Source organism: Mesocricetus auratus, unplaced genomic scaffold (assembly GCF_017639785.1).
Source record: "Mesocricetus auratus isolate SY011 unplaced genomic scaffold, BCM_Maur_2.0 Super-Scaffold_100676, whole genome shotgun sequence".
Classification (NCBI taxonomy): Eukaryota; Metazoa; Chordata; class Mammalia; order Rodentia; family Cricetidae; genus Mesocricetus; species Mesocricetus auratus.
The window spans coordinates 61567618-61582161 of NW_024429266.1; the positions used below are offsets into that span (position 1 = coordinate 61567618).

The following is a 14544-nucleotide window of genomic DNA, read 5'->3' on the forward strand; positions in this document are numbered from 1 at the left end:
AAAAGGGATTTCTGCCAGAGGAAAGGGGCTCTGGAAGTTGGCAGGGACAGATTCCAAGGACAGAACAGTGGCTATTGTATCACATATTTATATAGTTGGGAGACGTGACTAATGTGTTCTGAGGCCCTCTGGGAGTCTTGTGTGGGGAACAGAAGGGAGGGAGCTGGCCACTGGAGTGGGAAGAGAGTTCTGGGGAGCCAAGGAGTTGACCACAAGGAATAGCTAGAGAGGATGACTCACCATGAATAATGGGAGTAGCCCCGTCTCCTAGGAGGGGGTGTCCTAGGCAAAAGGAGCTATAGTAACTATAGCCTTCTCCTCATTGTGCAGTCTGGAATCTGAGCTCCAGCCATTCATTGTCAGACTTCGGGAGCTACCTACAACTCTTTGCTCTCCCTTTGGAAGGAGGGTGGGGTCAGGGTAGAGGAGCTCTGACTATCCTTACTGAGGGGGTTCATTTGTCTGTGACAAGAAGACAGATACACAGCTCCATTCTGCCACTCTCAGTAACCTGAGGCATTCCCTTAGACTTTTAGGGACTTTGATTCTGGCCACCTGGAATTGCTGGCTTTCACACTGAAAAGAATTTCAGAACTAGCTGGTGTAAATCGGAGTTGCTGGGCTTATTAAAGATATTGAATATGGGCTTCCATGGAGATGCTCAGAAGACAGTAGACACGGCCACATGAGGGGTGCTTTTCAGGGGAGAATACGGGAAGTAAGATGTACTCCAGGGCAGGTGTGAACTCCTCAAGGGACAGTAAATAATTAGCTGTCGGAGTAATAGCTATATAGACCGCTGGAGTCTCACCTCTCTCTTTTCTGTCTCTCTGGAGATACCTTGGATGGGACTATATCTTGATAAGGTGAAACTGGGAGCCATGAGGTGACACAAGGGGTTTAGTTCATGTCTTTTCTCTAAAAATGGGATTTTTGATGAGAGTCCCAAGAAATTTTAGGTTTGTGGCTAAGAAGGGAGAGTAGCCTTAAGCATCTGTCAATTTCTAGGAGATCCTTGCCTTTCTGCTGGTGTGAGGCCTTAGCCAGGTGCCCGGGGGAGAGGTTTTTCTGTCTTCTCATGCATTTCTGTCTTGCCTCACTTTGGTGCATGCCCTGGGGCTGTTCCTGATTGAGGCAGAGCCAAGAACCTTCTCTCCCAAAAGAGACCGGAAGCAACATTACCCTATAGACTGGACAGCCCTGATTTGTTCCCATGATGTTGATGCATTCCGGACTGGAGCCCCATGGGAGCTGGGCCCCACTGGCTCAGCTGGCCAGGTCCTTTGTGTGTGTGTGTGTGTGTGTGTGTGTGTGTGTGTGTGTGTGTGCGTACGTACGAAAAGCAAGTGTCTTTTCAGCCAAGAAGCAAGTCTTCAGGGAAAGGGGACGTTAGCTGATGGATGGTGGGATGTGTGTGTGTGTGTGTGTGTGTGAATGGCAGGTGTCTTCTTCACGCATCTTGATAGGTCTTGGCCTGGCTTTTTTGTTGCAGTAGATATTCAGATATTCAGTAAGCATATAAGCATGCCCTCAGGATGATGGTGGAGCCAGGAATGTAGCTGTGTGGTAGAGTGCTTGCTTATACCAGTGAAGATCTGGGTTCCATTCTCAGCACCTAATAAACAGGGTGTGTTGGTGCACACTGTAATCCCAGCACTCGGGAAGTCGGAGCAGTTCCAGGTGGTTCTTGGTGAGTAAGACAGCCCTGAGCACAAATGAGTAATAGAAGTAAGACAGCTGTGCGAGAGGTCCCCTGGGACAGTTTCAAGTAAGGGCTGGCAGTCTGGGGGAATCCGGGAACCCTCTGAGAAGAGGGGGCAGGTGTCTCATTCCCTTCCAACTTGAAAATACCCAGAACCTCTATGAAAATCCCTATCAGACTGTTCTGCATGGAATTAATGATTTCACAGACTGATTCATTATGCAGATTCCAATCTAGTCACTAAAGTCAGGCCAGTGGTATCTCCAGTCAGCATGACCCCAACTATTCTGTGCTGTCAAGCCAGCTACAGGATTTATTCTGTAGAACATCTCTGAAGTTAGAAGTGAGGGCACAACCTGGGTGTGGTTAGTGACTACCAGTGATTGGTGTGTGGGTGAGAGGCACTTTCAGGGCCCTGTGATCCTAGTCTTGGCAGGCAGGGGCAGGAGTAGGGGCAGGAGCAGGAGTAGGAGCAGGGGCAGGGGCAGGGGCAGGGGCAGGCTAGGCAGCCTAGCTAGCTTCAGGTTATGTGACTGAGTCAAAAAACAGACACACAGACACATAGACACACACACACAGACACATAGACACACACACACAGACACACACACAAACACACACAGACACACACACAGACACACACACACACACACACACACACACACACACACACACACACACACACACGGGGGGGGGGGCGGTGATCCCTGGAATCAGTCCCTAGTCCCCGAGTTTGTGAAAGAGAAGCCACTCAGAATCAGGCTATGTCATTACAAACAGAGCTCACCTCCTGGAAGCCTTAAGTTAAGGAGTTGCATTCTCCTCTTTTGGGCGGCTTGGGACAGCTGTCCGTGGTGCTGACTGGTGAGCACTGGCTCAGTGGAGCTATGTCGACATCTAGTGGCTGGCTGGGGAACTTCTGCTCCTCACTTTCTGTGAACCAGGCCGCAAGGTGTGCCCCACCCCGGGATGGAGGATGGAGGAGATAAGGTCATGCCTCACACCCTCCTTTCCTCGCCCCCTTTCATGGCCATTTACTAATTACTGCAGCAACATCGGTACCCTGTTCTGGGATATGGGAGACAGCAAGGAAAGGGGCAAAACTTCTGTCCCCCTGCTTAATTTTCTAGTGGAAGACAGTAAAATAAAAATGGAAGCACTATCATGCTAGGGAGGAAAGAGCTGTGAGGAGGATGAGGGGGTATGTGGGACAGAGCATAGAGAGGGTGCATGTGGGCACTGAGTCTCCTGCTGGAAGGGAATGCCCAAACAAGGAGGGCTTCTGGTAAATTCAAGGGCCCCGTGGGGGAATTAGAATGGTTGACACTGGTGTGTGTGTGTGTGTGTGTGTGTGTGTGTGTGTGTGTGTGTGTGTGCGTGCAGAGTTTGGGTGTGACTACAAATGTAAGTGTTTTCTGATTTATAGTTTTTAAAATCTACCACCCATGTGTACACACACACACACACCCCTTCGCATGTGTGAGTGCTTGTGTGTGCCGGGCATGCCTGTAGAGGTCAGAGGACAGTATTAGGTGTTGGCCCTCGCCTGTCACCTTATTTGGAACAGTGTCTCTTGTTTGCCAGCCAGCTTCCAGGCTTCATTAGCTGTCTCCATCTTGCTGCAGGAATGCTGACATCACAGACTCCTGGACCGATGCCACCGTGTCCGGCTTGGCATCAATGTAGAGGATGAATACCATCAGAGCCACCTGCCTAACCCATGGAAATAACTCTCTAAACTGTTCTATTCAGACAACATGCGGTCTGAGAAGACTGATTCACAGCCTAGAGACGTGACTTCCATCTCATCCCCAGCAGGCAAACTGTACAGGGAGAGGAGCAGGGGCAGGCAGGAACTCATTTAGTCTTACCCCCTGGGCTGTTTTCCCTTCATCATTTTCCCCCTCTCTGGGTAGTGTGTGAGGGTTCCTCCACATTAAGACCACCGAGCCTTGAAATCCTTCTGAGCTAGCTGTTTGGATGGCATCTAGATGGAAGGTTAATTCAGAACAGGCAAACCATTAGTAGTGTGTATGTACAGATCCCTTCTATAGAATGAAGCCTGTTATGTTCAACTGTAGCCAATAGACTTGATAGTATAGACTGAAATGTCCACTTCTGATCAGTGCTTGATCTCTCTTCTTTTGCAGGGTTCAACTCCCTTGTTGGGGGAGTGATGGGCTTCTCCATCCTTCTGAGTGCGGAGGTGTTCAAACACAATGCGAGAGTCTGGTACCTGGACGGCAGCATCGGTGTCCTGATCGGCCTCACCATCTTTGCCTATGGGGTCAAGTATGGCTCAGTTTTTATCTCTGATCCCCCTTCTTCCTCCCACCCCTTTCTCCAGCCAGGACAGGAAAGAAGGGTCTCGTGTCTTATTCCCTTATGTCTCAGGAACATGGGTGCTGTATTTGCTTTTCCTGGGGAAATGTGAATGAATATCTCTTCTCCCCAAATAGGGCACCAAAGATGGACAAAAGCAATGGTTCCACCCACGTGTAGCTTAGTGCATGTTATCGGGCTTATTTACAGACGCACATACACAAATAACCTCAGTTTCCCCCAAGCTGCCCTGGCGTTGAGGTGACCCTGTCTGTCTCTTGTCTGTCTTCATTTCTGCAGGCTCCTCGTCGACATGGTGCCCAGAGTGAGACAGACGCGCCACTATGAAATGTTTGAGTGAAGGTGGTTGGAGGGGCTGCAGGGATGGCCCCAGCGAAGAGCGTCACCATGGTGATAAGAGGTTTCCACGAAGGCAGATGGTGCCAATATTTAACTGCACATCCAGCTTCATTTGGGGAAGTTTTTGTTCATAGAGTCTGTCATCATGGGATGAGGTCTGCCTGGAGGCTGGACCTGCCCTACACCCTCACCCCGTTGTCCACTATCAAACACATGTGTTGCCCATGGGAGGGGCTGCCACGCTTCCCAACCTTGAGCCGGAAGTGACATTTTCTATTTCCTGGAATCAAACAGTTTTTGAAAGCAGGCTAGGGTCTATGCTTGACAGGAAGCCACTTGTGGCACTCACTGGCAGCCAAAAACCAGATAGTAACTGACCGGGTTGCCTCCTCCCAACACACATGGGCCAAAACCACCTCCAGAGTCACACTCCTGTCTCCTAGCGTACCCCATCCGCAAATTCCTTCCTAACGTCTATCAACTCGTTTCATACACTTTTACTAATCGTGACACTAAACAGATTTGTTCAGAAGGAGACCATTCTATTTTTTAAAGTGTTTAGTGACCTATGAGCTTTGCATGGACAGGGTATGTAAGCACACAGTCCTTTCTTCCACATCCATGAGAACCCAGGAACCATTTTTGAGAGATGTGAAACTCTATACATTTATTTGTAATAAATAATTATAATCATTACCCAAATATATATATATATATATATATATATCTGTATGTTGTGCTCAGTGGTCATGGTGCCTCAGAGTCTGTGAGAAGTAGACCGGTCACTCCTCCACAGGACCAAGATGTCCTCAGCTGATGTAACAGGTGTAAGTGCTGTAGACATGTCCCCATCCCACCACGTTCTGTAGCTCTCACGGTACTGCCCACATGGGCGGTCATGTCAGGCCAATAAAGACCTTTACCATTTGTATGGGATGAGGAGACTGTATGTGGGAGCTGTTAGTGTGAGTATCAACATGTAAGGGAATATCCATGGTGGATTGGCACTCTCTCTGTGGTGTGCGTGCGTATGTGTGTGCATGCGTGTGCGTGTGTGTGCGTGTGTGTGTGTGTGTGTGTGCTCTTTCCTCTGTGTGTTCACATGTGGAGGACAAGGTTGACTTTGGGTATCTCCCTCTATTATCTCTTCTTTAATTGAATTTCAGGGGCACATGCATACACAGAGGCACACTCATGCCACGGCACTCACGTGGTTAGAGGCCTGATTTTAGGAGCTGGTTCTCTCCTGCCATTTCGTGGGATCCTGGGATTGGTAGAATGCCAGACCTCTGTGTAAGCTTCTACCTGCCTGCTAAAAGATCTTGCCAGCCCATCTTTTCATTTATATAGTTTTTCTTTAAGAAAATCTCTCACCAAACCCAGAGCTTGCTGATTCAGCTGGAATGACTAGATTGTGAGTCCCAGGAACCTACCTTGCCTTTCCAGTCCTGGGGACACAGGTGCATGCCACCATAGGTGGCTCTTATGTGGGTGGTCTGTACAGTCAGGTCCTCATGTTCACACTGCAAAGGCTTTCCCCTCTGAGTCATTTCCCACCTCTCGCAGGTAGGCTTTCTGCTGTGGATGGAGGTGGACAAGGCAGGGATGGCTGGTACCTGGTGACAGTGACAGCAACACCTTGGTCTGTCTTGATGTGGGATCTGTAGTCACCCCAACCGATCACACTGTTACAGGGGTTCTGCTGGAGACTCCCAGAGGCAGATATTGTGTGGGCAGAGGGGTTGCAAGTCTCCAGGCTTTGATGTCTTATTTCACTCGGTGCTGCCATAGGGAAGGCACAGGCTCATCGCCCAGAATCCCCAAATCTGAAATCCAAATGCTCAAGAAATGTGCACCAACATGGTGGCACCAACAGAAAAGAATACACTTGACCTTGTGGGATAAGCTGTAGAGAAAACACAGACCCTAAGGTACGGAATGATCTTTAGACCATGAGTATGGGGCACATTAGAAGTATAACCGAGTTTCCTGTTCAGTTTTGGGTCTCATCTCAAAGCTAACTTGGTGACAAAGGTTCCAAAGTCCAGAATGTCCCAAGATCAGAAACACTGTTTACTCTGTGTGTGTGTTTTCCTCCATCACTCTCTCGTTCTCTGGGGACCAGAGCTCTCCCTAAACCTGGAGCTAGGCTGGCCGGAAAGCCCCGAGAGATTCTCCTGGCTCTGCTTCATACAGTTCTGGGGTTACAGGCAGATGTGGTCATGCCTGGCTTGTGTGTTGGGGATTTGAACTCAGATCCTCATGCTTGCACAGCAAGTGCTCCTAGCTACTGAGCCATCCCTCAAGCTTTCCAGAACCTTTCTGACCTAAGAACTTTGAATAGGTGACATGTAATTGTAGCCAGGAAGCCCAGTCCAACTGTCCCAGAGGACACTGAGGGGTCTCCCACTTTGCCTGGGGGATGCAGGTTCCATAAACTTGCCTGCACCCTTCCTTCAGGGAGTTGAGCCTCACAAGGTTCTGAATTTTCATGGTGTCTTGGTCCTGTGAGAATTACCCAGGAGGGCGCCTAATTTCAGAGGGTTTCCTTGAGAACCCCCGACCCTCCTGCCTCCACTTCCTGGGTGCTGGGATTGCAGGTGTGCTCCACCGTGTCAATTTACATGGCGTTGGGACTCAAACCCGGGGCTTTGTGCACGCCTAGCCAGCTGTCGTCTGTTGACTGAGATCCCTGGGCAACTCTCATGGCCCACAGATATCTGGCTCTGGGCTGCTTCCTCTCTTTCAGGTGAATGCAGGTGCTCTGTGCTTTCACATGGAGGCCAGAAGTCAATTTCGCCTGTAGCTTCTCAGGATGCTGTGCGCCTTGTTCTATGAGCTGGTGTCTCTAGTCTGGAATTTGCTGAGTTTGGTTGGGCTGGCTGAGTAGTGAGCCCCGAGGATACGCCTGTTTTCACATCTCCAGAGCTGGGATCACACGTGTGCAGCACAGTTGGCTTTTTACATGGTGGGTTCCTGGGAATCAAACGCTGGTCCTTGTGCATGCCCGGCAAGCATTTTATTTCCCCAGCCCCAAGTCATAGGTTTTCTATGCATGTCAACCATGTTGGCTCCTCCCTAGAACTGGGGTTTCAAGCGTGCACCATCCTGCCTGCCATTTTAAAGAGTGCATTCTGAGGGTTGGGGCGGGGATCTCACACTTGCCTAGCAAGCGCCCTGTGAACTCAGCTATGTGTTAATGCCCTAGTCCCTGCCCAGCTGCTACTTGAACACAACTCTGACAGTGTGTTGGCACCCCAAAATCACTACCACCTGTCGCACAAGAAAAGTTTATTGAAAAATAAAGTTCTCCCTAGTTTCTCTACAACACGGGAAAACAAAGCAGTGTTCTTTGTGCCTGGCACAGTAGGTCAGGGACAGTGACACCTCATTTGCAGGGTCCTGTGACAGCAGGAACAAGTGCACCAGGATCCATTTCAAGACACAGACGTGAGTGACCATGAGCTTAACATCAAGGCTGTGACAGCGACCACAGTGGAAGGGACGTCACCATGTCCTTTGGCATTGTGGTTACGTTATTTTCCTTAGTACCTGGGCCGGGCGCAAGCTCCCCCCAAAAAAGGTGCTTGCCCATGCCTGCTGTTGCAGCTTCCATGGGCTGCAGTGCTCACGCTCCTGGCGGCCGTCCAGCAATGCCCCCGGTGTACCTCCTACCCACGCTGGTTTCCACAGGAAACTACCCACCACATCAGCAATGCGTCCCAGCTGTAGGGGTGGAGAGTGAGCGTCAGGGTGGGAAGAGAACAGCCTTAAGTGACAAGATCTGGGGCAGAATGGAGCTCTGGAAAAGATGAATTCAATCAGCTCATCCCTCTAAGCTGTAAAACCATCAACCGGCTGAGAGAGGAGTTGGAAAAGCACACTGGACTCCAGGAAATTTTCCTCTCGGTTCCGCATCTGCAGTCCACACAGAGATGCTCTACCAGGGAAGAGGCCAGATTGGCAAAAGATAAACAGCAAACTGGTATTCAAGTGACCTCTGGGTTTCAGTTTTGGGTCCAGTTTTGAAAGAAATCAAAATCCCTGACGTCATAGGGCCTCATGTGGCTCCTTTGGGGGTGGTGGTGGATTTTTAAAAATTTTTTTTAAGGACCAGGTCATGGGATTAATCTTGGGTAGGATGGGAACGTGGCAGAGGTAACCAACCTGCTAGGCGCCATCCTGTCCAGCAGGGGGCAGCAAAGGGTTTCCCCGGGAACTGTAAATTTAGTTCTTCACTCTTCCCCTTAAACAAATTGAAGATTCTATTATTGCATTATAGAGGAATAAAAATTAAACTCTAATTCAAGGAGTGCAGCTTGTGAGAGAACTTTTAATTTTGAGCTCAAAAAGTTCCCCAAAGAAACCCCTGGAATGTTCCAGAACATACTGGTGGGTTCAACTTCACTTAATAACATTCTTTCAGTCTTGTTTCACGGAGTGCTGAAGAAGACTGGCATACTTTCCAATCAGAGTATTGAAGAAAACACTAGAATTCCAGTGAGCAGGGTAGGCACAGAGCTTACACATTGGAACAATTAATTCCTCTACCATCTGATCTACTCAACAAGATTTTTATGTGACCATCATGTTTGAATCAACAGATGGGGGTGAGCCCAGCTCTTTATTTCTCAAGTTTTATGATATACTACTAATATCAATATTGAACATTCGCCAGGCTTTCTACGAGCCGGGCACTGTGCTAAACGTGGGATCTCACAGAACCCTAAATGCTAGAACTAGAGTAATTCTTATTTTCTGTATCCAAGGCTATACAGCTAATTTGGTCTTTTGCTATATGTCAAAAAACAAAATCCAAACTGAAAAAGAACTTGACTTGACTTTGCACTTTCTGTGGAAGGCAACAGGAATGAAGGGAGCCCCTCCCAGGCTCCAAGCTGCGAGCTTCCTAAATGACTATAAACCTATTTCTGCCATCCGTCTACTCGAACAAAGACACACTCTGCAGCCACACAGGGACAGACGGGATAAGAATAAAGCCAATAAAGAAATTAAAATAGTTTTAAATAAATAAACCAGTCCAGGCTTGGAATAGCAAGTAACACACACACAGCAGAGCCTGCCGTTAACAAAACACTTGGCTTTTCGTTTTCCATCAAGAGGTTTGGGAGAGGGTGGAGGTGCCTAATTACACACAGTCTAGGTAAAGCACCCTGGTCCAAGTCAAAGCACACACAGTCATCTATAAGCAGCACACAGTTTCAGTGCAACCCAGCTCACTGCCAGACTATCACCAGCGGGCGGTTCTGCAGCCACGCCCACATCCATTCACTAAGGGAAAACAGCAAGGGGACTCCGCTCACCCCCAGCATGCTAACTAGCTGAAGTGCTTGGGGGCTGCTGCTTCTACATAGATGGCCTTAAGGCTGGTTTTCTGCCTCAGCAACATGTCAGCCAGGGTGACTGGGGAACCAAGCCCTTCACTACGTCGGCCATCCTAAGAGTCAAGAGATAGGGTCTGGTCCTGGGGATGCCAGCTAAAGGATTCTTGGCACCCTCAGTCCTACTCTGGGGGTACGCGTACATACACCACACACCAGGAACATATACAAACACACACATGCACACACACCAAACGTAGTCTTATGTGCACACATGCACCGGGAACATAAATAGTCATGTGCGGGCACACATACTGTGGACACGTGGTTGGTTATTCCAGGCCGGAACAACCTGCCTTGGACAGCACCCAGCCTTCAAAGTCCAACCCCAAAGAGGAATGAACAGACATGTCAGGAAGACATGTGCCACCCATGAGACAGACAAACATTTCCAAACACTCACCAGACACCTACAACAAATGATTCGCCTCACAGACAAAACAAAACTCCCAAACAGTCACAGGGTTTCCATTTGTACAGGAAACCAGACAGCATTCAGAAATGCTCAGGTGTGGCCTGGGATCCAGCGAGGCCCCGCCCCCTCACCTTCTGAAGAAATACATTCTCTCTCTTAGCAGGGCTCCCCCGGTTTAGGGGTCTAACATCACAAAGGGGAAAACAACTCCAAAGACCTGCTGGGATCTGATGACGGGGCAGGAAAACGCAAGTCCTGATTTCAGGTTTCTCTCCCGGGGGAGGTTCAATTACACACAGGCCTAGGTTCCTGCAAGGTCGTCAGTGCCATGTAAGTGTGGTGGGCTTCCAGCCAAGGCTGTGGGTTCCTCCCCTGCTGACTTCCACACCTGATGGGCAGAATGTCCCCCGCCCCCACTGCCAGTTTCCCCTGGAGGGTCACTTGGCTGCACCTTGCTAACTCTGAGAAGGTCTGGGAGCTGGTGTATATTAAGGGGACCTCCCGCCTGTTCAGGCAGTTGGTTAGCCTCAAGAGCAGGAGCCCACCAGGGGAAGTGAGGCTCGCCTCTGTCTAAAACCAGAAGGGGACTGTATTACAGGGGAAAAAGAACTCTTTTGTGTTGTGTGACTCGGGTCTTGAGGTGGAGAGGAGGAATTGGAAGATGCAGAGGCACTGCGTTCAGGGTCAGGCAGCGGCTGCAGGTGGGGGTCATTTCAGCTTGGAGCACCCCCTGCTGGTTGAACACCAGCGCTGTCTCGCATAGCTCCTTGGACTCCTGGTGGAGATGCCTAGGAATTTCAGGTCTGGAAACTGGCAGATTCCCACAATTCTGGGGTGCAGGGAAAAGTCCTTCCTCACAGTAAGTCTGCCAGTTCTCTCCTACCCTGCTGCAGAAAACCACCCTTGCAAACCTTCAGAAACATGCTACATGGCTAGGCCTTTTAACTTGAAGGACCCCTGTCAGTGTTTAGGATAGGATCCCCCCTGCCATCACCTCCCCAAGCCCCCGGCAGCACCTCCCAACTCCACTTCATTCTCTAGGACCAGAAGCTCAGTCCTTGGAGCTGTCTATCTTAGGGCCTAAGGGAAAAAAAGGCCGGAGGTGTAATTGGTGCGACATATGCACCCGGTAGAAATTAAGATTTCCCAGACCTACAAGCCCCATGCCCCATCTCCCCACCCCTTGGTTGCCACAAAGTTGAATCCTCCTGTCTGTTGCTTCCGGAGGGCTCAGCCAGTCATGGGCCTTTCTCTCGTTTCAGCAAGGCTCTACCCGGCCACAGGGAGGTGCTGGGCAGCAGCAGCCAGGAAGCCTACTCTACCAGCTGGGCTGGGTGGACAATGCTTACAGCAAGAGGTAGAAGAGGGTGGGCTCCCTCTCCAGCACGGAGACAAGTGTGGGAGGTGTGTCTGGAAACTCACAAATACACAGAGACAGAAGCAATACTTCAGCAGGGATGGACTCACGAAAGGGCTCCAGGGTGTGAAAAGTGGGGACTCCAGCATGTTTGATGAGGCCAACCTGCTGCCAGGTTCTCCACAGGGCTGCTCAGACTCCCAAGAACAGTGCTTCAAGTAAAACCCAGCTCCAGTCTTCCACCCTCTGTAAGCCACACCTACCGGGGAGCAGCCAGGACAATACCCAGCCCTCATTCTAAACCGTCCTTACCTCCCCAGAAACCATCAAGTTCATGGGGGAGCCCTGCTCCCTGGAATTCAGCAACATCAGACATCAATGGGGACACAGTACGAATCCCCTCTGTGTTACTAACTCTAGGATGCCTTTCTTATCCAACTCTTAGCTGTTTTGAGCTCGAGAAACTGCCCCCCCACATTCAAGGGCAGCTCTTGGAGTCTTCAGTTCTTACTTTCCTTACAGTGAGGGAGGGCCAGTTTACCACAGCAGCAAATGAGAATTACACAGCCCTGTGTTTCTTCGACAATGGAATTCTAACCAAGCTGTGTAGGTAGGAGGGGAGGGAACACACGGGAAAGCAGCCTCTCTCATGCACAGCCCAGCCTGTCTTTGGCACTTGGCAGGGCCCTCAGGACACACAGGCATGTCCCCACCAAGGTTATCACCTTTTAGCTGCCACCTGCCAAGCAACACACAGGTTCCTCAGCTCTATGACAATGCTTCGACAGTGACTGGCTGTGTTTTCAAAGCAAAAAAAAAAAAAAATCTATTTTCTGAGACAGGGTCTCTTGTAGCCTAGGTTGGCCTTGACTTTGCTATGTAGCCAAGGATGACCTTGAATGTTTGATCCTCCTGCCTCTACTTCTCACCTGTGATTACAGGCGTTCACCTGGTTTTATGTGGTGCTGGGGATGGAATCCAGGGCTCCCTGCATGCTAAGCAAGCATTCTGCAAGCTGAGTCACATCCCTACTCTTAAAGACATTTTTTTTCTGTGCTGCCACCTGCCACCAGGAGCAAAGCTCCCACAGCCACCTTCAAGCATGCCACCAGCCCCTCCGCATCCTGCCTGATGCCAGCAGAACAAGGAGACCCTGAAGGTGGGTGACTAACAGTGGGGGATAAAGAGGAAACTGTTCAACCCTTTTCTCCCTCCCGCCCCTACCCCCATCCTCCCAAATAAATAAATTAATGGGTTTAGGAATGTCCCCAAAGTTCTTTCCAATCGGCTCAATCCCTCTTTCTGTTTTGTTTTCAGTTGAATGAGTCTCCAACTTTATCCTTTCTTTTTTTAAAAAAATAACCCCGGAGGAGCAGCTGCCTGGACACTTTCCGGGACAGAGAGGACATTCGTTGCACCAGGGAGAAGCCAGGCCCCGGTCTGACCTCGGGTTCTCTTGCGGTTTTGGTGTAAACTCCTGGTTTGCGCTGACTCTAGCTGGAGCAGTACCAAATCCAAGCCCTGGACCAAAGAGTTCGGGCTCTGGTCAGAGTCCCTGAATGACTTTGGCCCCCTGGCCAGCGGAGCCACCTCTTTCCCATCGGAATGCATTCAGGGCGGCCGTGCTATAGGCAGTCTTTGCACAGGGCCACTTGGCCCTTGATGAAGTCCCGGCAGGGGCAGATCCTCTGGTGTGTGGGGTGGGCCCCGGCACAGCTGAAGAGCAGGAGATCTGCTTGGAACACACAGTGCTTGCTCTTGGGGTAGTAGGATGGCACCAGGATGTCCTTGTACAGTTCTGAGCTTTGGCAGGTCACCTTGTACCTGGGAGGAAGAGAAAGGTACATGAGATGGAGAAGCTGGGACAGGGCCTGTCCACGCTGCTGGATCGTCTGCTCTGCGGTGTGGGAGCATATCCAACTGTCCTGCTTCGGAGACGGCGTCCTCCGTCTGACTCTGACGTTCTCCATGTCTAGGGATCTCAGCGTAGCAAAGGAAAGCATGGTGCCAAACGTGTGTGCAGGGGGCTGGCTCTGAGGCTGGGCTCACTGGGGAGAGAAAACAGCCAACAGCCTGCACACTTGAGCGGGGGATGGGTACTCTGTGCTTTGGAGCTCTGTGCAGCTGCTGAAAAACGGTGGAGAAGAAATGTGTGCCCCATCAGAGAGCCGTCTCGGAGGAGGCAGGTCATAGGGCAGGAAGAGCCGTGTGCAGAACATGCTGTGTGAAAGCCAAAACGGGGGCTAGGGAGGATGGTTCTGGTCACAAGAAAAGTCAGTAGGGTGGCATACACTTGTAATCCCAGTACTGGGGACAGGTAGATCCCTGGGACCCGATAACTAGCCAGCCTGGCCCACTTGGTGAGTCCCAGGTGACCTGGAGACCCTGTCCCCAAAAGCAAGGTGCATGGCACCTGAGGAATGGCAGCTTAGGTTAATCTCTGGCCTTCATATACATATGCATTATTAGTGCACCTACATAAACATGTACACACACACACACACCACACATCTACACACTAATGTGTAAGCAATGGCCACTTCTGAGAAGCAAGACCGGGACAAAGCAATTACTGAAATATTTTTAGATATGTATGCACTTACTATTTAGCTGGGAATGGTGGCTCACATGTGTAATCCCATTTGAGTTCAGGGGCAAGCTGGGCTACGTAAGAAGTTCTGGGCCAGCCTCCGCTACAGAGTGAGACACTGTCTCAAAGCAAAGCAGCCGCTGTAGAAGGGGTTGGCATGGCGGTTCACACAAATTATCCCAGCACTCGGGAAGTGCAAGCAGTAGGGTCAGGAGTTCATGGACATCATCAGCTACACAGTGAGTTCAAGGCCAGCCTGGGCTACATGAGACTCTGTCTTAAAGTAAGTAGAAGAAAGGGAAAGAGGAGAAAGATGAAGAAGAGAATGAGGAGGAAGAAGAGGAGGAGGGAAGTATGTGTTTTCAAAGGCTTTTGTCCCAGGGATGCTGGACTTTG

The 14544-nt window shown here is 50.2% G+C and overlaps 2 protein-coding genes across 11 annotated transcripts in view; one reads left to right on the plus strand and one right to left on the minus strand.

Annotated features, from left to right (window-relative positions):
- The window catches only part of Tmem163 (transmembrane protein 163), a 160964-nt gene extending 155649 nt beyond the window's left edge, over positions 1 to 5315 (plus strand). The window contains exons 7-8 of the mRNA XM_040738104.1: positions 3853 to 3994; positions 4325 to 5315. Of these exons, the coding sequence (XP_040594038.1) occupies positions 3853 to 3994; positions 4325 to 4385 (203 nt within the window). The 3' untranslated portion in view covers positions 4386 to 5315. The remainder of the gene's footprint in view (positions 1 to 3852; positions 3995 to 4324) is intronic.
- Positions 5316 to 7660: 2345 nt separating this feature from the next.
- Mgat5 (alpha-1,6-mannosylglycoprotein 6-beta-N-acetylglucosaminyltransferase) overlaps positions 7661 to 14544 on the minus strand; it is a 282174-nt gene continuing 275290 nt past the window's right edge. For all 10 annotated transcript variants that reach the window (XM_040738099.1, XM_013120397.3, XM_005079882.4 and 7 more), the window contains one exon: positions 7661 to 13382. In XM_040738099.1, the coding sequence (XP_040594033.1) occupies positions 13184 to 13382 (199 nt within the window). In that variant the 3' untranslated portion in view covers positions 7661 to 13183. The remainder of the gene's footprint in view (positions 13383 to 14544) is intronic.